Below are 25453 nucleotides of genomic sequence, written 5' to 3'. Positions count from 1 at the left end.
AGCCAAGGCAGGCTGCCTTCCAGACTCCCATACAAACCGGCAGGGCAGCTGGTCTCTGACTGTGGGTGGCTGGCACCGAAGGCCTCTACCTCCTGTACGCAGGGCTAATAAGCCAGGTGCATCTGTGTTTCTCTCCAGGGATGAAGCCAGGGATTCTCCTCTTCACAGTCTTGGTGGCCTTGAGCTTGTGCCTGGCAGCTGGATCTTCCGTAAATGGTATGGTCCCCTTTCTTCTGTACCTGATGTTCTGCTTTCGGGATCTAAGATGTGAGGTTGGTTCCAAACTCAGTGGGCCCCCACCCAACCTATATGCATCTGAAGTGCCTGTGTTCCCCGCAATAAAACATCGGCCTGGGACGTGTATATTTGCTGTGGGTAGACCTACTCATGATCCCCTTTTACAGACGGGAACACTGAGGCACGGAGAAGGTCATGCCTGGCTCTGGGACACAAAGAAAGTCACATACAGCAGAGCCAAGAACGAAACGCAGGTCCCCTAATGCAGCCTGCTAGGGCCTGAGCTCCAGGCAACGGACTCAGTAATGTCCCTTGTGGTGAAACAAAATGGATTGGCAGCAGCATGAAAATGGCTCGTCTCCCTAAATGGGTTGTTTTGCATCAGCCCCCTCCCTCAAAAAGTAGCATTTGGTTGGGAAAGTTTTGGCAACACCAGCGCAGCTCGTTTTTCGGATGCTCCATTCCCTGCTTATACTCTTGCAAAATTTCAGTTCTCAGCTCAGGGAGGCACGAGAGCCCTTTAAGAAAATGGTTGGGGAAAAGTTGGCAAAACTACCTATTGTTCCCCTAGTCTTCATACAAACAGCTGCACTATTTTGCTTAAACTTGCCAGAAATGTTCAGCCGGAGACAGAAAAGCTGCGTCTAGATTGGCATGATTTTCCGGAAATGCTTTTAACGGAAAAGTTTTCCGTTAAAAGCATTTTCAGAACAGAGCATCTAGATTGGCACGGACGCTTTTCTGCAAAAGCACTTTTTGCGGAAAAGCGTCCGTGCCAATCTAGACGCGATTTTGTGCAAAAAAGGCCCGATCGCCATTTTCACGATCGGGGCTTTTTTGCGGAAAACAAATCTGAGCTGTCTACACTGGCCCTTTTGCGCAAAAGCTTTGCGCAAAAGAAACTTCTGCCTGAACGAGAGCAGCATAATATTTCCGCAAGAAGCACTGATTTCTTACAGTAGGAAGTCAGTGCTTTTGTGGAAATTCAAGCAGCCAGTGTAGACAGCTGGCAAGTTTTTCCGGAAAAGCGGCTGATTTTCCGGAAAAACTGGCCAGTCTAGACACAGCCAAAGAATTTCTGGAACATGTCAACCCCTGAAAGCTTTAAGGGGGCCAAGTTAGAGCAACAGAGAGAAAGGGCGATTCAATGGGAAGTCCAGGGCACATTCAATAGAAAGGGCCCCCACCAATGCCACCTGGAATGAGACCTCAGCTTATGCCCTGGGAAGAATTCACGCGCTCCTGGTAGCATTAACAGCGCGAGAGAACGGCCGTGATTAAACATGGCTCGGTGGGCTCTTGCGAGAGGCACAGAATCTGTGACAGATTTGATTTAAATTACGTCAGCATATGAAATAGACTGAATCAAACAGCCCCAACTCACATCTTCCTCCAACAAGCCGGCAAGTGATAATGGCCACAATGTAACTGGGTTAATAGCTAAAGGGAAATAAGGTACAAAACCCGCTTGTTGCAACACTAGGTATAGAAAAGGGAGTTCAGTTGCAATAAGGAAGCTCTTCAGAACAGCCCTACGGCCAGAGAAAAGGCAGAAACACCCTGAGATTTGGCTGCCTATGAAAACTGTGGCTGGAGTGTCCCATGCAAACTGCTGAGCAAAAGGGAACCAGGAAGAGAAGAGTAAGTGCCGAGATTCAAGGGCTTCTCTGAGCCAGAGAAAAATTCTTTGGGATTTGGAAACGCAGCCCCACCCAGCCAGTTAGCAAGAACACACTCTAGCAGTCAGAGGGAACCAAGGGAGGCTAAGATGGAGTAAATATTTGAAGGTATAAACAGAGTCAGAAATTCTCAAGCAGCAGCAGGAACCCTGCTGGAGAGCCAGCGGGATGGCTGACTCCCAGGGAGTTAAACAAAGCAGAAAAACTGAGGTTGTTGAAGAACTAAATGATTTCTGTCACCAGCCTCACATGTGCAGATACCTAGGCCAGAAGGGACCACTGCGAACACCACGTCCGACACAACCCACAAACTGGTCCCTAGATAATTCGTGCAGTCAGATCCCGGAGGACAAAGCACCGGTGCTGTGAATCTGCAGGAGTGTTTGTAGTTACCAGTATCCGAGCGGGGCTGCCCACGGTTTCCAGTTGGATACTGGGTATTATCATGGTGGAGCAGGAAGTTTAGCTAGTGAAAAAGAGCAGAGTAGCAGGCCGGTGGGAAAGGAGCAAGGGGTTAACTTGGTGGGAGCCTTAACAGAAGGGCACAAAAGGAGCCAAACATCTGAGTAGTTTGGATTTGGCGTTTGGATACTGCCAGATTGAACAGGTGCATGAGGGTCAAGAGCAAACCAACTTTTCTCACGCTCTGCGGCTTGTCTCAGACCTGCAGCAGACCTTCTGGACTCCTGGTTGCGTCAGACACGTTTCGAAGTAAATGATCTAACTCAAGCCACGAGAATTTAAGATGGACAGATATTGCAGCTGCATGCAGTCTTTGGGGGATCTAGCGTCTGCATGCAGCACCTGGTTTCTGTATTGCAGTGGGCCAGCGGTTGTTTGCAGCTCTAAGGGAGGATTTTTCATTGCTTCTCCAGGAACTGAAAACAGTTTGTGTGTGTGTGTGTGTGTGTGTGTGTGTGTGTGTGTGTGTGTGTGTGTGTGTGTGTGTTGGACGAGGAGGAGGGTGATTTAGATGAGTCACACAGGCTATACACATCTCGAGAGACTCGCCTCACTGTGAAATGCTCAGGGAGATTAGGGAAGCCACAAAATAAAAAAACTGGGGGATTCCAACTATCCTCATATCAACGGGGCACATGTCCCCTCAGGACTAGCTAGAGAGATAAAGTTACTTGACACCATAAACAGCTGTTTCTTGGAGCAGTGGGTGCTGGAGCCCGCCGGAGCAGAGGCAGTTCTCAATTTAGTCCTGAGTGGAGCGCAGGGTCTGGTCCCAGAGCACCACTTGGAAATAGAGACCACAATATAATTCAATGTAATATTCCTGTGGTGGGAAAAACACCACAGCAGCCCAACGCTGGGTCATTTAATTTCATAGAACACTAGGACTGGAAGGGACCTCGAGAGGTCACGGAGTCCAGTCCCCTGCCTTCACGGCAGGACCCAGCACCATCTAGACCAGCGGTTCCCAAACTTTTTGGCATCACGCCTCCTTTTTGATTTTTGAGAAACCCTCACGCCCCCTCCCAAAAAAAACAGCAGCAAAACTTGGGATGGGATTGACGGGGTGTGTGTAACTGGGTCGCCTCATGCCCCCCCCCCCCGGAAGTTCTTCATGCCCCCCCAGTTTGGGAACCCAAGATCTAGACCATCCCTGACAGATGTCTGTCTAACCTGCTCTTAAATATCTCCAGAGATGGAGATTCCACAAGCTTCCCAGGCAACTTATTCCAGTGTTTAACCACCCTGACAGGTAGGAAGTTTTTCCTAATGTCCAACCTAAACCTCCCTCGCTGCAGTTTAAGCCCATTGTTTAGTTTGGAAAGAAGACTGAGAGGGGACATGATAGAAGTCTTCAGGTATCTAAAAGGGTGTTACAAGGAGAAGGGAGAAAAATTGTTCTTCCTGGCCTCTGAGGAGAGGACAAGCAGCCATGGGCTTAAACTGCAGTCATCAATCAGTTTCACACGTAGGCTACGTCTAAACTACATCCCATTTCACGTGAAATGAGGAGTAACGGTAGTTCGAACTAGGAAGCCTAGTTCGAACTACCTAGTTCGTGCCCCATGTAGCCGCGCTGCACGGGGTTTGAACCAGCGGGGTTTTAAAAATGGCGGCTCCCTGCTTATGCAAATGAAGTCCGGGAAATTCAAATCCCGGGCTTCATTTGCAAGTGCGGTATGCCTACATTACCCCGCTAGTTACTTGCTCCATTATCTTCCCTGGCACAGAGTTTAAACTAATTGGTCTGTAGTAGTTTCCCGGGTTGTTCTTATTTCTCTTTTTATAGATGGGCACTAGATTTGCCCTCTTCCAGTCTTCTGAAATCTCTCCCGTTTCAAAGATGATAACTAAAGGCTCAGATACTTCCTCTCTCAGCTCCTTGAGTAGTCTAGGATACATTTCATCAGATCCTGGTGACTTGCAGACATCTAACTTTTCTAAGTAATTTTTAACTTGTTCTTTTTTTATTTTATCTTCTAAACCTACCCCCTTCCCACTAGCATTCTCTGCGTTAGGCATTCCTTCATCATCAGACTTCTCGGTAAAGACCGAAACAAGAAGTCATTAAGCAAGAAACCATTAAGTCATTTCAGAAGGGAGAATTACACAAAAATTAGATTGTTAGTTAAACAGAAATTATAAGGTAGAGTGTAAAAGGTAAAATCCTTGCAACCTGCATGGAAATTTTTCAAAAACACCATATTGGAGGCTCAACTTAAATATATATCCCAAATTTAAAAAAGAAACATAGTAAGTGAATGAAAAAAGTGCCACCGTGGCTTAACAACCAAGTAAAAGAAGCAGTGAGAGATAAAAAGGGGACGTTAAATCCTAGTGAGGAAAATAGAAAGAGCATAACATTCTGGCAAAAGAAGTGTAAAAATATCATTAGGAAAGCCAAAAAGGAGTTTGAAGAACAGCTAGCTGAAAACTCAAAAAGTAATAGCAATGTTTTTAAGTCCATCAGAAGCAGGAAGCTGCTAAACAGCCAGTGGGGCCCCTGGCAATCACGATGCCAAAGGAGGACGATAAAGTCATTGAAGAGAAACTAAATTAATTCTTTTCATGAGTTTTCAGGGCTGAGGTCATGAGGGAGATTCCCAAATGTGAGTCATTCTACGCAGGTGACAAATCTGAGTAACTGTCCCAGACGGAGGTGTCATTAGAGGTGGTTTGGGAACAAATTGATAAACTGAACAGTGACGAGTCACCGGGACCACATGGCATTCAGCCAACAGTTCAGAAAGAACTCAATTGTGAAATTGCGGAACTGTGGACGGTGGTTTGTTGCCTACCCTTTAAATCGGCTTCCGTACCTAATGACAGGAAGATAGCTAATGTGATGCTGATCTTTAAAAAGAGCTCTAAAGTGATCCTGGTGTTACAACCCAGTAAGTTTAACTTTAGTACGGGGCAAATTGCTTGAAACTATAGTAAAGAACAGAATTGTCAGACGTAGATTAACATGCTTTTTTACATGGTTTCTGGAAAGGGAAATCCTGCCTCGCCAATCTACTAGAATTCTTTGAGGTGGTCAAGAAGCACGTGGCCAAGGGGATAGAGTGTACTTAGATTTTCAGAAAGTCTTTGACACAGTCCCGCACCCAAAGCTCTTAAGAGAAGTAAGTTGTCATAGGGTAAGAGGCAAGGTCCTCTCATGGATTGAGATGGGGAGAGGTAACTCATGGTGTCCCATAAATGATCTGGAGAAACAGGGAGGTGACAAAATTTGCAGATGACAAAAAACTGCCTAAGCTAGTGAAGTCCAAAGCAGACTGTGAAGAGCTTCAAAGGGATCTCACAAAACTAGCTGACTGGGCAACAAAATAGCAGATGAATTTTAATGTTGATAAAATTCATCTCTACGTACAAAATGTGATGGGGCCTAAATTAGCTGGTACCACTCGAGAGAGAGCCTGAAGTCGTGGAGAGTTCTCGGAAAACAGCCACTTGGTGCGCAGCAGCCGTCAAAAAAGCAAAGCGAAGTTGGGAATCATTAGGAAAGGGGCAGAGGCTAAGACAGAGACTATCTGCTTGCAGGGGAAGGCAGGGAGCTGTGCACCGTAACTCCCTGGTCCAGGGGCAGGAGGCACAGGTCTCTATCCGAGAGCCGTAGCTGGGAGTCAAAAACCCTTGGGGCACCCAGAGGTACAGTTACCTCACAGGCTCCCCTGGCTTCATTGGTTGCCATAAGACACGGGAGGGCCGTCTGGGAGATGTGGAAAGGGTTCCAAAACTTTTCAAGGAGTCCAGCTTGAAATTCTACAGCCGTTTGTAGGCTGCTACAGTGTCTACAAGTGTATGTCTACGCTAGCCCCCTAGTTCGAACTAGGGTGGCTAATGTCGGCATTCGAACTTGCAAATGAAGCCCGGGATTTAAATATCCCAGGCTTCATTTGCATGTTCCCAGGCGGGCACCATTTTTAAATCCCCTTAGTTTGAACTGACTGCCCACGGCTACATGTGGCAGTCAGAAGTTAATCCAAACTAAGTCCTTAGTTCGGATTAACTGTTACTCCTCCTGCAATGAGGTGTGTAGCCGCAGGCAGTCAGTTTGAACTAAGGGGATTTAAAAATGGCGCCCGCCCGGGAACATACAAATGAAGCGTGGGATATTTAAATCCCAGGCTTCATTTGCAAGTTTGAATGCCGACATTAGCCACCCTAGTTCGAACTAGGGGGCTAGTGTAGACATACCCACTGATTTTCTTGGAAGGCCCCGTCCAGTGGCTTTTGGGGGGTCACACATTCAATGAGAGGGAGCCTACGTATTTAGCTACAGAGAGGGGATATCCGGCTATTGCTAGTGCATAGTCAACCTGTGGAACTCCTTGCCAGAGGACATTGTGAAGGGAGGGACACTTGATGATTCCCTGTGCTGTTCACTCCCCAGGGGCACCTGGCATTAGCCGCTGTTGGAAGACAGGACAGTGGGCTGGATGGGCCCTTGGTCTGACCCATATGGCCGCTCTTATGGAAGCAATCCAGGCCCCACATCCCTGCCCCCCAGGGCCAGAGTTCAGTGTACACACCAGAGAGTGTGGCGGTGTCCCCTGATGAAGCCCAGCCCCTATGGAAATGGAGTCACAAACTGGCAGGATATTCACCAATCAGGCCTGGGAAGCCAGGTGGGGCTCCAGGTGCTCTGGGCAGGGTGCAGGCAGCGAGAGGAGACAGGGTCTGGTGAGCACATCTGGCAAGAACAGTCTAAGGGCCCTGACTTGTGTTCAGTCCACCAGCAGGTCTGAGCACAGCTGAGTGGTGGGAGCAGGGAGAAGAGACAGCAGCTGCAGACGCAGTTTGAGCTGAGCGCTGAAGAATGGCTGGCTCCAAAAAGCTTCGTTCTGTCCTCCTGAGGAGCTGGGAAGTGGGAACTCTAATTCCTGGAGCATGGGCCAGAACGGACCGTTCGATCTCTACTCCAAGTCGGCTAGATGGACAGGCCACTCGGTTTTGCCCCGTGGCCCCGAGTTTAACTTGGCTTTGTGGCTCCCTTTCTTCAGTGCTTGGAACCCTTTCAGTCTATGGAGCTATGGCAGAGAAACAACTTCCATCCAACTCCAGGCACGGCTTTAAGTGCCTGACGGGAACTGCAGCAGGGTCCCAGCATGGAGGACACCTGTGTTCCTCTCCCTGGGTGTGTGCGGGCAGTAGGTGGGCGTGCGCTGTCCTCACATCCTGCTGTTTCCTATCTTTGGGCCAGATGTCGTGGAGAAACTACCAGATCCCTTCTTTCTGAGCAGCACCAATGAGGCCAAGCAGCTGGTGGATGCTGCGTACAAGTACGAACGGGAAAAGTGAGTTCACTCTGTGTTATCCTTCCCCGGGGCGCAGAACGGGACAAGGGAGTTGTGTTATCCTTCCCCAGGGCACAGAACGGGACAAGGGAGTTGTGTTATCCTTCCCCGGGGAGCAGAACGGGACAAGGGAGTTGTGTTATCCTTCCCCGGGGCGCAGAACGGGACAAGGGAGTTGTGTTATCCTTCCCCGGGGCGCAGAACGGGACAAGGGAGTTGTGTTATCCTTCCCCGGGGCCCAGAACGGGACAAGGGAGTTGTGTTATCCTTCCCCGGGGTGCAGAACGGGACAAGGGAGTTGTGTTATCCCTCCTCGGGGCCCAGAACGGGACAAGGGAGTTGTGTTATCCCTCCTCGGGGCCCAGAACGGGACAAGGGAGTTGTGTTATCCCTCCTCGGGGCACAATTTTACACATAAACAGGTGAACACGATTCCGGTATTTGGGGAGTTTTGCTTTTGCACAAGTACAGGTTGGGTAAGGAGACATCAGCATTCAGGGGTTGTGAATGTTTTTTCTAGCGTGGATCTGTAGATCTGTAGGGTCAATTTAGAGCGAATTGCTTAGAGACAGGACTCGTACAGCCCAAGACAGCGGGTCCCCCACTACAAGGCACCAAACCAGTCACACAGAGCACTTCTATTTGCCACACTGGCTGACAAGGAGTCCTGCAAGCAATTCCCTAGACAGTCCAGTTCTCCCGGGCCAGCCCCAGTGCCGCTCGCGGTCCAGATGAGAGGCTACGAAAGCCAAACTCACCAACCCTGAACAAGTTCTTCCGATCCCAAAGGAGCAGCCACATTCCCAGGCCAACTTATCCCGCACATCTTACCCCCAAATTAATGCAGGGAGAGAGGGAGGGAGGCAGGGAGGCAGGGCCTCTGGCCTGCCTTTCCCCATATCATTGGTCTGACACGTAGCTCATCCACTGGCTCCTCCCTAGCACTCCCTAGGTACGTCTGAGAGTGTGTCTAGATTACAGGGTTTTGTCGACAAAATGATACCTGCGTCTACACTGCCACTGAGTTCTCTCAACATAATGTCGAGAGAACTCAGCAGCTTTGTCGACGGCGGTAAACCTCATTCTACGAGGAATAGCACCTTGTGTCGACAGAGTTCTGTGGACAGAGGGCGCTATTGCATCTACACTGTCCTTGCGTCTACACTGTCATGTCGGCAAAGCGGCTTTGTCGACAGAACTGGCTGTCGTCTAGACGCTCTTTGTCGACAGTATCTAACGACAAAACTTCTGTCAACAAAAGCCTGTCGACTAGACACACCCCAGACGTGTATCTAGAGGGCTTGTGAGAGCCGCTGCTTTTGCACGCAGCAGGCAATTGGCTGCGCTCTCACAGCTCCATAGAAGTGAGCAGGATTGTAGGTGAGACCATCACACAAAGCGTACAGAAAGCAGGGAGTGTCTGCCAAGCAGGGTCCCGGGTTGGGTGGTGTGTGCCGGGTGGCGCTGGCCTGGGAGCCCCGGCTCCGTAGGCCATCCAGGATCAAGTGGGCTGCTCCAGGCCTGCTCCTCACTGCTTGGGGCCTGGCTGTAATTCCCGCACTGCGATGCAGGGCTTGTTTCAGAGGGGTGGGCTGCGGCCAGCAGTGACTGGTGCACGCTTCAGGGTCCTTTGGTTTGCAGAAGCAAGAAGGAGCTGCCGAAAAAGAGCGCCCGCCCCTGCGACTTCCTGAAGCATTTGAAGGAGCCGGTGGCAGGAACCAGGTCTGCAATCCGAGCTGCCGATTACTTGGAAACCACCCTGAAGATCCTGAAGAAGAAGTTGCTTCGGATGGTGAAAGGGGAGTTTAACCTCACAGGTACGGGGAGCAGCAGGGGACCTGTCGCTGGCAGGAGAGCCCAGTGGTGGTTCTGCCCCAGGGTCTGAGCCACGGCTGAGCCAGGCAAGGCCTGGAGCCCCCTAAGGACAACGCAGTCAGTGCTGGCGCCGTCGCAAACCCTGGCAATGGAACCCACCTCCCGCCTCGGCCTGACACCTCCCGCTCAGGCTGCTCCCAGCAGGCCGTGACAAAGGCGAGGCGAGTGAGGCACTTGCGGCGGGCGCGGAGCTGAGGGGGCGCAGAGAAGGCAGCTCCTGCGCTGTCTGTGCTCGTGCCTCGCGCCACGTCAGCGCCTCGCCCACACCGAGGACGGTCTTCCCTCAGGCGCCAGATTAGCTAGTTACGACTCTGGCTCCCAGCTGCACACGTGCTAGTTGCCCGTCCAGTAAGGCCTTCTCTATACTAACCTAGAAGTTCAAATTCAAGCACGCAACTCCCACTCCGTGAATTGCATAGCTGGAGTCGACATCCTTAACTCGACCTTTGGTGCCTTCTCCATAGCAGGAGGTCTTATTCCTTGCACACTGAATACTGGTATCAGAGGGGGCACCCTCAGCATTTGATTTAGTGGGTCTCTACTAGACCCACTAAATCAAACTCTGGAAAATCAGTTGCTGCAGCATCAATCTTCCCAGTAGTGAAGAATAAGTTAAAGCTGATGCTCCAACACTTCAGTTAGTCTCTAAGGTGCCACAGGACTCCTCGCCGCTTTTGCAGATTCAGACTAACATGGCTCCCCCTCTGATACTTAATGTGGCCTAAATGTCCCAGAAGTTCCAGCTCCCACCATTTCCATTAGCTCCTCCAGGCAGGAATCCTAGAATCCTAGAACACTAGAACTGGCAGGGACCTCAAGAGTCATCGAGTCCGGTCCCCTGCCCTCCCGGCAGGACCAAGCACCATCTAGACCATCCCTGACAGATGCAGTTCTGCATCCCTGACAGAGGAAGTTCGTCCCGACTTACAGGCAAACAGCCTGGTGTGACCCCCGGTGTCTCAAATCTCCTGGTTCTTGCTTTCTTCTTGCTAAGTTTGCAGCGCCTCCCAACTTAGCAGTAAATTCCCTCCCTGCCACCCTGCCTCCCCTTCTCCTCCAGCCGCACCATTCCTCGGATCTTCCCTTTCCACTGCCCCTGCCTAGTCCCTCAGCCTATCCTCCAATTACGTCACCGTAGTCATTGAAAACACCGCGCACTTAACCCCCTCCTACAGGAACATTGTCCCACCCGTCGTCGAACCAGGTGGGGATAGCACAGGGGTGGTTTTGTCATTAGCACTTTTGAGTCCCTCCCAGTACCCGCCGGCCACTTCAGGGGCTCCAAGCACCGAGAGGAAGATCGCAAAGAAACCACTTCCCAGGCCTGAGATGCTGAGCGTGCTCCAGAACGTGACGCTGGCCCTTCTGCGTCCGGCTGCTGCGACGAGAGAATTTAAATGGGATGCTCTTTGTCTGAAGAGCTTTCCGCTGGGGACGCCTGAAACGGGCCATTGGAGAGGGCTCCAGAAAAGGCTTCACACTGACGGGCTTCTCTTGCAGATGTTCTGAGCAAGAAGCAGAAGGAAATGATTTCCAAGATGACTGGTTGCGACTACCAGATTCGTCCCATCACCTGCCCAGAGAGTAGCCCCTACCGGACCATTACTGGAGAATGCAACAACAGGTAGGTCAATTGGTCGTGGGGACTAGCGGGCCTCCAGCCGACACAGTGGCCAGGACAGACCCTCAGAGGTACCAGTGTGAGACCCTCGCACCATGCAGAACGCGCTGTAGCGTTAGTGAGTTGTAGTGCGGGAGCAGCACAGGCCCAGCGAGATGCTGCACAAATGCGGAACAAACCTGGAGGTGTGTAGCAGGCTTCGCTGTTCAAACTGTGCAGAGACAGTCTCCCCTCTGAGCCTTCCAGGCAGTCCTGGGACCCAGCAGCCAAGCCGCCATTCATCCTCCCCCGGAGCCCCCCAGCATCTCTCAGAGGCCAGGGAAAGGGGAGGGCAGGGGGACTCAGGCCCTTCCTCACTACCAAATCTCAGGGAAGGGCCCAGAGGGAGAGGCTTGGGGTGGCTCTGTCCCTTCTTATGGCCGTTCCAGATCAGCCTCCACCCGGCCACTTCTGCCCTTCCCTGCAGTGCAGGTACGGCCCACGGCGTTCGCTGCCCCTTGCTTCACTAGGGCTGATAATGTAGAGCAGGTGGGATAAGGGTCTGGAAATGTGAGGAGGAAGCAAAGCTCAAAGAGGTTCAAGTCGGGGGAATACCCCAGGACTGGTCGTTCCCTCTGGAAACCTGGCCATCGGGGGAGGTCCCAGATGACTGGCGAAAGGCAAATGTGGTGCCTGTCTTTCAAAAAGGGATGAAGGAGGATCCGGGGATTTACAGACCAGTCAGCCTCACATCAGTACCCAGAAAAATCCTGGGGAGGGGTAGATACGCTGGGGGGCAGGGATGGGGTCCAGAGTGACCTGGACAGATTAGGGGATTGGGTCACAAGAAATCTGATGAGGTTCAACAAGGACAAGTGCAGAGTCCTGCCCTTGGGAGGGAAGAATCCCAAGCATTAGTACAGGCTGGGGACCGACTGGCTAAGTAGCAGTTCGATAGAAAGGGACCGGGGGGTTACAGTGGATGAGAAGCTGGAGATGAGTCAGCAGTGTGCCCTGGTAGCCGAGAAGGCTAATGGCATATTAGGGTGCATTAGTAGGAGCATGGCCAGCAGATCTAGGGGAGTGATTGTTCCCCTCTTCTAGGCACTGGTGAGGCCACATCTGGAGTATTGTGTCCAGTTCTGGGCCCCCCACTACTGGAAGGATGTGGGTGCACTGGAGAGGGTCCAGAGGCGTGCGACCAAAATGATTCAGGGCTGGGGCAGAGTCTGAGGGAACTGAACTTATTTAGTCTGCAGAAGAGCGGAGTGAGGGGGGATTTGAGAGCAGCCTGCGACTCCCTGAAGGGGGGTTCCAAAGAGGCTGCGAGAGGCTGTTCTCGGGGGGCCAATCGCAGAACAAGGAGCAATGGGCTCACGTTGCAGGGGGGAGGTCTAGGTTGGAGATTAGGAAAAGCTGTTTTCCCAAGGCGGGTGGGGAAGCGTGGGGCTGGGTTCCCTGGGGAGGGGTGGAATCTCCATCCCTAGGGGTGTTTAAGTCCTGGCTCGACACAGCCCTGGCCGGACTGATTGAGCTGGGTTGGCCCTGCTGTGGGCGGGGGTGGACTAGATGACCAACCCTAATAGTCTCTGATTCTATTAACTAGAACATAAAATTGCCAATCCAGTGGTAAAGATTTTTACTAAAAGTATCAAATTGGGGTGGTACCACATGATGGAAGAGAAACAAACTTATTGATATTTCATATGCGGGGAGGGGGTAGTAACCTAGGCAACTAGAAACCGTCAGTCTGACCTCGGCAGATACAATCCTTTAGAACAAATCCATGGAGGTAAATGGAACGTGGGTTTGCCCCAGCAGGGTTGTAAGAGGGGCAATACGCTCCATTGGAGCCACAACACTGCAGGCAAGGGCAGGCCATGTGGGACTACCCTGAGAGCTCTCTTGGCGAAAGCGGCGAGTTTCTTATGGGGGAAATGCCGTCGATCTAACTGGGGCTTTCACACTTTGGGTTGCAGCTTGTAGGGGGCCACTAGTGCTGCGCGATGCTTTGTTTACCTAAATTAACTCTGCGGGAGAAGACCAAGATGGCGATTCATCCTGCTAGGCCGGTGTTAACCGCAGCCTGTGCTCAGGGACGCCAGGTCTCTGTCTCGGAGGCTTGTCAGAACATAGCCGTTGCCTCTGAACCTGGAGACGATTCCTATTTATCGTCACATTCCAGGGAGAGACTCTGTGTCCTTTCAGCAGTCGTTGAGTCGCTTGTTTTCTTCCCCGCGTTCCAGGAAGAATGCGTATTTTGGGGCTTCCAACCATGGCTATGCCCGATGGCTCCCCGCAGAGTATGAGGATGGAGTGTGTCTTCCCAAAGGACTAGAGGAAGGCAAACTGTATAACGGCTTTCCGCTCCCGCTGGTACGAGGCTGAGGTCGCTTGAGTCCTTGGCCAATCAACAACTCCCATATTTCAATACGGGGGCGGCGCTGCTCCCTGGGCAGAGGGCTGGGCCAGGCTGCTGCACGGGGCAGAAGGAGCTCAGAGTGGGAGCCAGCAGCCCGTAACTTCCAGTTTCACCAATTCCCTCCGGGGGTGCTAAGAACTCTGTGCTGTCCGCAGCGCTTTGCACCGGGCCAGTGTGCTCAGAGGTGCAGTATAATCCCCCAGCTAACGTGCTCCAGCCAGCCCTCGAGGGGAACAGAGCCTCGTTCTCTCTCACTGCCCAGGCAACTCCCCCCTCTTGGCCACAGAGTCTCGTGGAGGGTGAAACTCCTCCCACTCAAGGCCTGCGCATCATGCGCTTAGTGCACGTCAGCAGGGGTGTGAAGGAAGACAGGGAAGAGGATTTTGGGGTGTACTAGGAGCTCTCCCCCCCCCCCCAGCTGAATGGCTGGAAGGGAGAAAGCACAATGCTGATTTTCCAAGATTCAAGCGGGAGACAAAGGCTGCATCACTCACCCTCACTGAACTTCAGACTGGTTTTCAGTGAAGCGAGGTGCCCGATACGTCCCCAGGTCTGCAGCAGCCCCCTGCCCCGTTACAGCCTGGCCCTGTGGAGCTCAACTCACCCTTTTTGCCTCTTTGCTCGCCGGGCAGGTTCGGCAAGTGTCCAATGAAATCATCCACACGGCCAACGAGAACGTCACCCCGGACCAGGCCCGCTCCCTTTTCTTCATGCACTGGGGCCAGTGGGTCGACCACGATTTGGACTTAGCCCCTTTCACAACTACAAAAATCGACAACCAAGACGTTCACTGTGAGACCAGCTGCGTCTTCGAGCCACCTTGCTTCCCGATCAAGGTACCACCAAAACCCCAGCTCCCTCCCCCGTTGCAGGGGCAGCCCCCGGCTCTGACCCGGGGACCAGGGTCGAGGGTTAGACCCAAACGACGTTGTGGGGATGGAACGTGAGAACTGGCCCAAGAGCCTCCAGCGCGCCTGTGACGGCGTGTTGGGGTTTTCCCGTCTCCTGCACCCCCGTAATGGCACGGACAGACTCCGCCAGCCAGTAGAACAGAGGGAGTTTATTGCTTCTCCAGGATACAGCCCAGTACAGATGGAATCTGGTTACAGGGCAGGCCTCGGATGCCTCAGCCCCCCTTGAGATGGGGGAGACTGGGCCCCTAAATCCCAGCCCCTTTCCCTAGGCTGCTTCCTCCATGCTCCCAGACAGGAACTAACCTACCCTCTTCCAGCCGTGCCCCCAGCCAGGGGCGGCATCCACCTTCCTTTGTTCCTCTCCATGGGGGGTAGCTGGTCAGACAGGTTGAGAGACCCTGGCCTAGTGACTCATCCTCTGCCCTGCTGGGCCATGCTACAGACAGCAGCCAGTGGAGGTCACCCACAGCCCACTGCCCAGCACAGCAACCAGCAAGGTACCCCCATTACGTCACAGCGCCGAACCCTCTGTGGTCCTGGGGCAGCTGCAGGGCCGGCCCGCAGCATTTTGGCACCTGAGGTGGGAGCTCAAATGACTCCCCCATACCCCTCGCTTGGGCCAAAACTTTGAAAGGTCTCGATTCTCTGGGTCCTCGTTCTTCTCCCCCCCCCCCCCCCACCAGCCTGGTGCCTGAGACGCTGCCTCAGTTCACCTCATGGTCAGGCCAGTCCTGGGGAGCTGGTGGTAAAGGGCAATGGAGCAATGTCGGGGGGGGGGGGAGGTGGAAAGTCACTGAACCCAGCTGTAAATCCTGGATGTAATGGAACCCCCTGGGAGTCAGCGTGTGTGGCAGCATCTGCAATAGTAAATAGCCTCTCTACGTAGCTCGCCTAGCACATGGGACTGGGTCCAAGCCCAGCAGTATGGCTTAGTGGTAAGAGCCCACAGCCATGACAGGCCAGTGGTGAGCATCTGAGGGGTGTGGTAGTGGAACATGGTTCCTCCCTGCTCCACCCAGGCGCCAGCCCAGAGCCCAGTGACTGGCAGGTCCAATACAGCCCCCCCCCCCAACCTGCTCGCTGGGTCCCTTCCTACCCAGCCTCTGCCCCTCCGAAGTCACACGGGAGCCTGCGGACGGGCTCCCCCGGGGCGGTGATCTGAAAGCTCTTCTCCAGCAAGCGCAACCCACCCTTCCAGTGCTGGCTCCCTCCGGCGGCTCGGCGGACAGGGCTGGTCCAAGCAGGGGGCCTGCTCCTTCCTTCAGCCACCCTGACTCAACCGCGGAGCCTCCATCACGAGCCTGCCCTGCAGGTGCAGCTGGGCTGGGCGTCTGTGCCCTGAGCTGCTCCCTAACCCTTGGCTCCCCAGCGGAGCTTGGACTCTCCCTCACAATTCCACCACAAAATCCTCTGGCAGCCTCCTCGGAGAAGCTCTGCTAGCTCCGGTGTCCACGCCTGGCTTTAGAAATTGGGCACAGAGAGAGCCCAGCCACGTGGAAAGGCTGGGCCCCCACTGCAGCCACCGTCCTGGGAATGCCCCGGCATCTTCCCCACACAGCGCCCTTCTCTCTCAGGGGACACCCAGGGAGTGGGAACGAGAGCCAGCCTGACTCCTCTCCATGCAGCAGCTGTACCCATGCTGATGTCGGCTGGCACTAGAGTCAAGAGCAGCCGCAAAATTAGCCATTTCCTAACTTCTGAGCTCTTCAGCGGGAGTAGGCAGTGCCGAATGGAGAGTTCAAAACCTGCCTAGGGTACATGACTACCGGCTGAACTGCTCTAGCCCGGCACCCTGCTCCGGCACCACCCGTGGTCCGGCATGATGTGAGTTCGCCGGGCATCTGCTTGGCAGGGGGGTGGCCAAGTTTCCCGCAGTCCCATGAAGTTTGTTTGCATCCCCCAGTCCTGGCTCTCAGGGTTTAGCTCTAACTCACCCCCCAGTGATTGCTAAGGCCCCACAAGCAGGGGAAGTGCTGCTGATGCTGCTAGACAACACTGACCACCCATGGTCTGGCAAACTCTCTGGTTCGGCACTGGTCGGGTCCCAAGGGTGCTGGACTAGGGAGGTTCAACCTGGAGTGAGGAAGTGACTATGGCATATAAAATAATTTGACTTGACCTGTTTTCTTTTTGAAAAAGGCAACGACTCTCACACAGACAACCCAGACAGCAGGGCCGAGTGCTCCAAGGCTTACAAATTCCAGACTTCAGGGTGTCCCTGCCGTCTTTAGTCTGTGCCTGGCATGTGTGGGCCGTGGCACAGGCGCTAGTTTTTCTAGTGCACAAAATGGACACACACAAGCTAGAGTGAAAGGCAGCCATAGAACGTGTCATTTCCTAACTTCCGAGCTCTTGACTTTGGGTCTAACGAATATTCTTGTGACAAGGGTGCGGGTTGTTTGGCTGCTTCAGGGTAGAGCTCTGGGCACTCTCGTTATAATGCAGGGAAAGGACGTTGGGCATCGCTGCGGACATTTCAATGAAAAACTCCCTTCCATATGCAGCTGGGGCCCAAAAAGCAAACAAGGTGTTATGATGCATGACGAATGGGATGGAGAATATGACAGAAAAAATACAAAGGCCTTATATAAACCAACAGACTTTGGAACTCACCAACACTAGATGGTGAATGCAGCAAGATGAAAAGAGGGGCTGGACAGTCATATGCATACCAAGGCCACCCAGATTTAGCAGGGCTAATACTAAGACAGTTTTGGTCAGAATTATAAAAATCCTACTTCAGGTTTTAAACCAGGCTTTTAGTAGGAGGGGTTAGGGTGCATGGGTGCAGATGAGGGCATGCCTGTCTGCTACAGACTTCACGACCCTTCCTCTGAATCATCTGGTCCCAGACACTGTTGGAGACAGGTCATTGGAGTAGGTGCACCCTGGGACTGGTCCAATCTGTCAGTTCTTCTGTTGCTATGGCAATACTAGATGCTGCATTTGGGACATTGGGAGATGCAGAGGTTCTAAGGCAGGGGTATTGTGGTAACCTACTCTGGCCTCCTGTCAAACCACAGGCTATAGATTGTCCCTGGAATAATTCCCTTTGAACTAGGGAATCTCTTTTAAAAACCCCAATCTTTAAGCTGCACATTGGGAGTCTTTCTCTTTTGTTTTCTCCAGATTCCTCTTAATGACCCACGGATTAAGGACCCAAATACTTGTATGCCGTTCGTCCGCTCAGCTCCAGTCTGCAATGCCAAGACCTTTACACGAGAGCAGATCAATGCGATCACCTCGTTCCTGGATGCCGGCATGGTGTACGGCAGTGAAGTGCCGCTAGCGAGGAGTCTTCGGAATCAGACAAACCAGCTGGGGCTGTTGGCGCTGAACCAGAACTTTACCGATGCGGGGTTGGGATTACTGCCTTTTGAGAACAAGTCCCAGAGCCTCTGTGTACTCACAAACAAGACTGCGAATATCCCCTGCTTTAAAGCAGGTAAGTCATCGCTCTGCAGCTGTGTTCCCGCCCCGAGCGGAATGTGCACAGTGTGGAGGAGATGTCCCACACGGAGTCGGAGGGGATGTCCCCTGCGTGAATGTCCCAGCCCGCGGGGTGTGTCTGCACCTGCACGCCGCTTCGCTCAGCTTGCAATTATCTTCACAGGTGGGCTTCAGTGACCCAGCCCCTCCATCGGAGTCACGCACGGTCTGAGGGATACAAGCAAAGCGGGCCCCTTCCAGGGTGCACGTCCTACAGGCCCTAGCACAGTGCCCTGTCTCCCTCTGGCCCAGGGTCAGCCGCAGAGCCCCTACAAGGTCCTGAACATTTGGCAGAATCCTTAAAATATCACGATCCACTAGGTACCCAGATAAATCGAGAAGGGCTGGAATTCGATTTGTATTTCTTGTCTGTTTCTTATACATTCTATTTGTTTCAAGAAAACACTCAGAAAAAATGGTAACAAAGTGCCAGGGTCATCGAGCTGCCATTAATATTTTCTTGCGGGGCCCCTGGACTCATTGCCTGGAGCCCCAGGGCACCACAGAGCACGTTTCGGGACACCCGATCCTGGAGCTACGTTCAAATCCAATCAGGTCTGCCGCAGCCACTCAGTTGAGAGCGTGCGCTCACCTCTGGCTCTCGGCAGCCCAGGGGGCCTGTCGCAGCGCCGTGCCCAGCGTCGGCCCTCCTGCATAGCTGTCGAGGGGCCCGGCTGTCTCTCAGAGCAGCGCCCCGTGGTGACTCTCAGGGTATGTCTACACTACCCCCCTAGTTCGAACTAGGGTGGTTAATGTAGGCAACTGGAGTTGCAAATGAAGCCCGGGATTTGAATTTCCCGGGCTTCATTTGCATATTGCCGGGCGCCGCCATTTTTAAATGTCCGCTAGTTTGGACTCTGTGCCTGCGGCTACACGCGGCACGGGCTAGGTAGTTCGGATTAGGCTTCCTATTCCAAACTACCGTTACTCCTCGTGGAACCATTACTCCTCCCAGGTAATGAGGCATTGCTGGCAGCTCACGCTCCACAGGAGAGTCTAATCCGACAAACGTAAAAGTGTCCCTCGGGCGGATACATCGTCAGCCTGTGTTTTATGTACTAGGGGATGCGCGAGTGACCGAAAACCTGGGACTTACGGCTCTCCACACAGTCTTTGTGCGGGAGCATAATCGCTTGGCTAAAGAGCTGAAGGAATTAAATCCACAGTGGGATGGAGAGAAGCTCTACCAGGAGGCCCGGAAAATCATTGGCGCTATGACCCAGGTACTAGCGCAGGGGAGGGCAGAGTTGTTCCCTGCTCAGCCTTGGTGCCAGGAGTGGGGCCGTGTTCCAAGCCACCAGGAGAATTCTGAAATCCAGACTCGGGCTGGAGCTAAGTGCTGTGAATTAGCTGGTAGTGAGGGCGCTGAGACAGCATGAGAGCAGCCGCACGCCCGTCCTCTGAGGCGCCTGCGTCAAACTCTCAGACCTGAAAAGTTGCAAGAGCTGCAGGGGATGTGCCTGGAACCGCCACGTCTGGGGTCTCCCTGCAATACCCCCGCCCCACAAGTCCCTTCTCATCCGGGCCGGGCTACGGGACCAGGCTACTGCCCTTCCCTGCTCTCTCTTTTCCTCCTCTCTCATTCCCAGGTCTCTGAGCCTCTCCATGTGGCCAGAAAGCCGGTGCTGCCTTTCCTCCTGCGGCTTTCCTGCCAGGCCACGCAGAGCCCCTTCGAGCTGTGAAGCTCATGGCCTCTGGAGAGTCAAAATTCTCATTTTTTTTTTACAAATAAATTGCAGGATTTTTTTTTTTTCATTTGGGTTCAGGGATTTGGCTGGAAGGGGTGAGCAGGGCGTGGGTCAGAAGAGAGACGGGAGGGCGGGGCCTGGACAGAGTGGGGTGGAGCCTGGAGCAGAGCAAGGGTGGTGTATGGGAGGGGCCACATGCAGAAGAGTGGGGCTGGGGGGCCTGCCTCCCCTAGCAGCAGCTTCACCCTCCCCCCAGGCCATTGCTAGAATTGTTATTGTGCCTCGGGGAGCGACAATTTCCTTCTTATTGTCTTTGGCCTCCCCAGCTGTTTCCCTGACGTCTTGTGTCATGACCAGAATGTCTGACTAGCCCTGTTGATAATGCCAGACTGCGATCTCCCCCGAACAAACGCAGGCTGTGCTCCCTTCCAGGTGCTCACGTACAGAGACTACCTGCCACTTCTGCTTGGAGATGAGCTTGAAAAGCAGCTACCCTGCTACCGGGGCTATGACGAGTCTGAGGACCCCACCGTGTCAAACGTCTTCTCCATGGCTTTCCGGTTCGGCCACGGCTCCATCCAGCCGCTGGTGACCCGTTTAGATGAACACTTCCAGCCTCTGGGTCCGCAGTCCCAGGTCCCGCTCCACCTCACCTTCTCCGCGACCTGGAGGGTTGTCATGGAAGGTGAGCTCGCGCCGGCCTGCAGGCCAGTTTGCAAGCAAGGCCGGGGCTCGGCAAGCCCTTAAGCCCATGGCTTCCCTGTGAGTTACACACCCGCTTCACGTTAAGCACGTTCCTGGCTCAGCCCCCCCGAGCTCGTGCCAGCCCGTCCTGTGGTTCAATGCATCTGGACAGGGTGTGGTCTGGTGATAAATCCGCCAACTCCAGCAGACAAGCCGCGATTTCTGGGTCCTTACCTAGGATCGTAGCACTGGAAGGTCTAGTCCGCACCCCTGCCCTCCAGTGCTAATGCTAAGATTAGCTACTGAGAGCTGCGGCGCTTGCAGAGTTCCAGGGCGGCTAACCTTCCGTTGTACCAGAGGCAGCCAGCACGGTGGCATCTGTGACCGACTGGGCTGTTACTTTCTCGACTTGGCCTTCACTGCAGGTGGCATCGACCCGCTCCTCCGCGGCATGCTGGTTGACCCTGCAAAACTAATGAAGCAGAACCAAATGATGGTGGCAGAGCTCCAGGAGCGGCTTTTTGAACAGCTGGAAATAATGGGACTGGATCTGGCCTCCTTAAACCTGCAACGGGGCAGAGATCACGGTATCCCAGGTACGTCAGCAGGAGCCTGCACGCCAAGGGCACGGCACGCCACGGGCAAGCCACGGGCACACCACGGACACTGCACGCCACGGGCATGCCACGGGCACACCACGGGCACACCACGGGCACACCACGGGCACGCCACGGGCACGCCACGGGCACTGCACGCCACGGGCACACCACGGGCACTGCACGCCACGGGCACACCACGGGCACTGCACGCCACGGGCACACCACGGGCACGCCACGGGCACACCACGGGCACTGCACGCCACGGGCACACCACGGGCACTGCACGCCACGGGCATGGCACGCTACGGGTAAGCCATGGGCACACCACAGGCACGCCACGGGCACGGCACACCACGGGCACACCACGGGCATGGCACGCCACGGGCACGGCACACCACAAGCACGGCATGCCACGGGCACTTTGCTCTTTGCAGTCCCGCCACACCATGAGAGGCTTTTCCAGGCAGCCCAGGAAGGGCAGCCTGGGCCGGAAGGCTGACAGCTGTCAGGGCGGAGGAACAGTTCGCTGATTGTCAGCAATCCCCAAGAGGGATAGCAGGGGCCCTCCAGGGGACTCTGGGAGCCCATGCCTGGGGAGGAGGCAAGCGATGACTGAATGCTAGAGAGCATGGCAAACGGGCAGGAGCGGGAGGGACCCTGGCGCAGCAGAGGGGGGTGGGTAATGCAACGCTTGGGAAGGAATGAGCATCAGGGAAAGGGAGAACTGGACAGAGACTTGCGGGAGGTGGCCAGAGGCCTGGCTGTGATCAGAGCTGCTGAGAGCCAGGGGCGGGATGCAGTGGGGCGGACGGACCAGGAAGGCGGCTCTGTCCCTGGGTTCTGGGCGGGCTAGAGGCAAAGGGAGGAGCCGGGTGGCCAGAGGAGGCTGGGGCAGCCGTTGGGGGGCTGCCGTGGGAGCTGCAGGAGGGATCTGGCCGTGGGAGTGGAAGGCAAAGAAGGATCTTGGCGATGCTGAGGGAGAAGCAGCAGGGTTTGGAAGTGGCCTGGGTGGGCAGGCAGGGAGAGGGCAGGGTCAGAAACCGCCCCTCGGAGCAGGTGTGAGCGAGGGGCCACCGGCCAGGAGGTGCTGGCGCGGCCGGGAGGGGCTCAGCGCCCGGCGGTACTGACCGTGCTGCCCTGGCTCTGCAGGGTACAACGCCTGGAGACGGTTCTGTGGGCTCTCGCAGCCCCGCGATGTGGCGGAACTCTCCGCGGTGCTGAGGAACCCCGAGCTGGCCAAGCGGTTCCTAGCCCTGTACGGGACGCCGGACAATATCGACATCTGGATCGGGGCACTGGCGGAGCCGTTCGTGCCCAATGGCAGAGTGGGGCCTCTCCTGGCTTGCCTCATTGGGACGCAGTTCAGGAAGCTGCGAGATGGGGACAGGTAGGCTGAGGGGCAAGTGAGCTTTAGTCGCTACGGGCAGCTGGTGCCGTGCGCTGCTCCATCCTCTCCCCAAAGGGTTCGTTTGGTTCCCGAGCCCGATGGCTCAATCCCGGAGCTTCCTTCGGTAATTAAAGGGAAGGGCAGCTCGTTAATTAACCCGTGTGTGGCTGGCCAGCTGCCCTCACTGATGCGCGGGTGGGATTTCGGGGGCTCTGAAGAAAGGTGAAATGCCCCTTTAAATCGCTGTTAACGGTGGCCATTTCTCTGTCCTCATCCTGGGCGGATGAATGCAGCCTGCCTCAAACCACCACACAAATGCAAACACGAGGTCAACTTCAATCTCTTCCATGTGGGGCCACTTTTAAACCATTTCTTAGAACCGCAGCGTGAATGCGCCTGGTAACACTGCAGCAGCATTTCCCTCTTGACAATCACGTCACCACCATTCTCCCATCATTTATGCCATGCAAAGGCAGGAACGGTAACACGCAGAAACCTGGAGGGGAACATTTTAACCTGCTTAGGCACTCAGTCATGGATTTACAAGTAGCCAGGGGCGGATATAGGGCAGGGCGGCCACCCCGGGCCCCGCGCTTCAAGAAGCCCCGTGCATGCAAAGGGGAGCCTCGCGAAATTGTGCTGCCCTGGGCCTCGCAAAATGGTCATCTGCCCCTGCGAGTAGCCATTCTTCTACAAAGGAATTTCACCATCCAGTTACAGAGAGCGAGCAGAATTGGTATTCATCTGCAAATCTGACACAATTACCCCCGTCTGGAACAAAGACGGGATGTCGCTTTATAAAGCCAGTCTCCCCTGCCTCTAATGCTGCATTTTTACATCAAAAGCTAAGAATGGGATACTTCCAGCCCACCTAATTAGCCCCATTAGTGGGGGCCCTACAAGTGACAGGTACTTTATCTGCTCTTCTGTGTATCTCTTGGTTTCTGTTATTTCCCCTCCAGCTCATCTGAAGAAGTGGGTTTGGCCCACAAACGTTCATGATCCTGTGTATTTTCGTTGGTCCCTATGGTGCCGCAGGACCACTCATTATTAAAAGAATGTTCATGTAGTTTGCAAAGCCGAGTGCTCAGAGGTCAGGAAATGCCAACATTACGGCTGCCTGCAATCTCAGTTCAGCACCCTTGTCATATGCCTTTTGACAGTCATTTTAATTACACGGTGGAGTGTTGTAGGGCTTCTGGGGACAAATGGCATCAGTCAGTACACAGAGCTGAAGAGAGAATGAGTCATTTCCTCACGGGCAATTCCACGGCATCTCCCATAGTATCACAGATGTCAGAGGATGTCCCTTCAGTGAGTTGGAAGGCACTATGGGCCCATTTTACAGATGGGTGCAGAGCTATTAACTTCATAACTTAAAAGAGTTTGTTCCTCCTGGCTGCAGGTGGGGGCTCTGGGTTTGGGGGGGCAGGGCTGGGGGAGCCGATTGGATCTTGGTGTTGAGGGCATGGGTTTACCTTGGGCGCCTCCCGGTCCGCAGTGCGCCATGAAGCTAAGACAGGCTCCCTGCCTGTCCTGGCTCTGCACAAGCCCTGGGAGCAGCCAGGGGGTGGGGTTAGGAGGCTCAGCGCACTGCCCCTGCCCACAGACACCGCCCCCTAGCTCCCATTGGCCAGTTCTCAGCCAATGGAAGTCCAGTCGAGAACTGGACAGCCGGCCCCTGCGCAGTGCTTGGGTGCTGTGCCAGGGGCGAGGCTGCATGGGGGGGGGGGGGAAGAGCCAAATGTGGGGGAGCAGAGAAACTGCCCACCAGCATGAAAGGGGTTAAAGGGAGCCCTCGGGCTAGCTGAGCCTGGCCCTGCTCTGTCTGCAGAGGAGCCTGGCGGGAGACGCTTCGGCTACAGGAGACTGGTTCACATTAGAAACAAACACACTTAAAACCTGGGCCCACTGCAGCTGGTGCAGCTATTCTGCTGCGGCCGCATCCCCAACTGCACACACACAGACACACTACACCCAATACGCTCACACACACACCCAACACCCCCCCACACACACTACACCCCCCACGCACACTACACCCAACACACACGCATGCACACACCCACACAACACCCACACACACTACACCCAACACACACACACACACTACACCCAACACACACGCACGCACACACACACACTACACCCAACACACACGCACGCGCTCACACACACACTACACCCAACACACATGCACGTACACACCCACACAACACCCACACACACTACACCCAACACCCACACACTACACCCAACACACACGCACGCGCACACACACACACACTACACCCAACACGTGTGCGCATGCACACACACACACTAAACCCACACCCACTACACCCCCCCACACGCTACACCCAACACACACACACACTACACCCAACACACGCGGCACCAGGGCTCACCCTGTGCCCAGCCCAGGCTGTAACTTGCTGTTTTCTGCTTTCTTGCAGGTTCTGGTGGGAGAGCCCCGGGGTGTTCACGGCTGAGCAGCGCCGGGCCCTAAGCAGCAGCTCCCTGCCCCGGGTGCTCTGTGACAACACGCGCCTTAGAGAGGTGCCCACGGACCTGTTCAAGGTCAACCGCTACCCCGAGGACTTTGTGAACTGCAGCACGATTGACCGGCTTGACTTGTCACCATGGCAGCAACGCAGCAGCTAGGGAGAGGAAGCATCCGGTGCCACCTCCATCCAGTTCCCTGGAGGGCTGGATTCAGGCTGCTGCTGGCGAGGGATTCTCTCCTACTTCAGTGTAACCCGACCAGTGACGCTTTCTCTGGCCGGAATGCGCAGCCTCGCGGCTGCTGCTTTATCTGTGCTTGCAGAGATCTGCTTCCCCGTGAAAAATCGTCCCACCCTGTCACTAGTGTGCGAGGGGCCATTGCTCGGAGAACGAGGGCTTGCTAGGGAACGAGCTCCCAAAGTCCCGATGGAATCAAAGCACGAATCGCTGATCGTAGGCTGCTGCTGGCACCTCTCCGAGAGCTTCTGCTTTCTTAGCATCCAGGTGACCGATTCCCTTGCGGGTCTCTCATTTAAGATGACCCCAATAAAGCCTGATTCATGCAAACGTGTATCCAGGTGTCACCCCTCCCGTTTCCGATTGCTGGCCCCA

General features: G+C 54.4%; 1 protein-coding gene across 1 annotated transcript; it reads left to right on the top strand.

Annotated features, from left to right (window-relative positions):
- The first annotated feature begins 116 nt into the window (after positions 1-116).
- Positions 117-25453, top strand: LOC102454048 (myeloperoxidase-like). Its single transcript, XM_075905054.2, has 12 exons — positions 117-216; positions 7585-7678; positions 9320-9495; positions 11054-11177; positions 13400-13529; positions 14208-14411; positions 17619-17934; positions 19041-19201; positions 20099-20351; positions 20776-20946; positions 22099-22336; positions 24793-25453. The coding sequence occupies exons 1-12, from the start codon at positions 141-143 to the stop codon at positions 24998-25000; spliced, it is 2151 nt and encodes a 716-aa protein (XP_075761169.2). The 5' UTR covers positions 117-140; the 3' UTR covers positions 25001-25453.

This window comes from Pelodiscus sinensis, chromosome 21 (genome assembly GCF_052426305.1).
Source record: "Pelodiscus sinensis isolate ZL-2025 chromosome 21, ASM5242630v1, whole genome shotgun sequence".
NCBI lineage: Eukaryota > Metazoa > Chordata > Testudines > Trionychidae > Pelodiscus > Pelodiscus sinensis.
The sequence above is the reverse complement of the archived record's forward strand: the minus strand, read 5'-3'. Positions and strand labels throughout refer to the sequence as shown.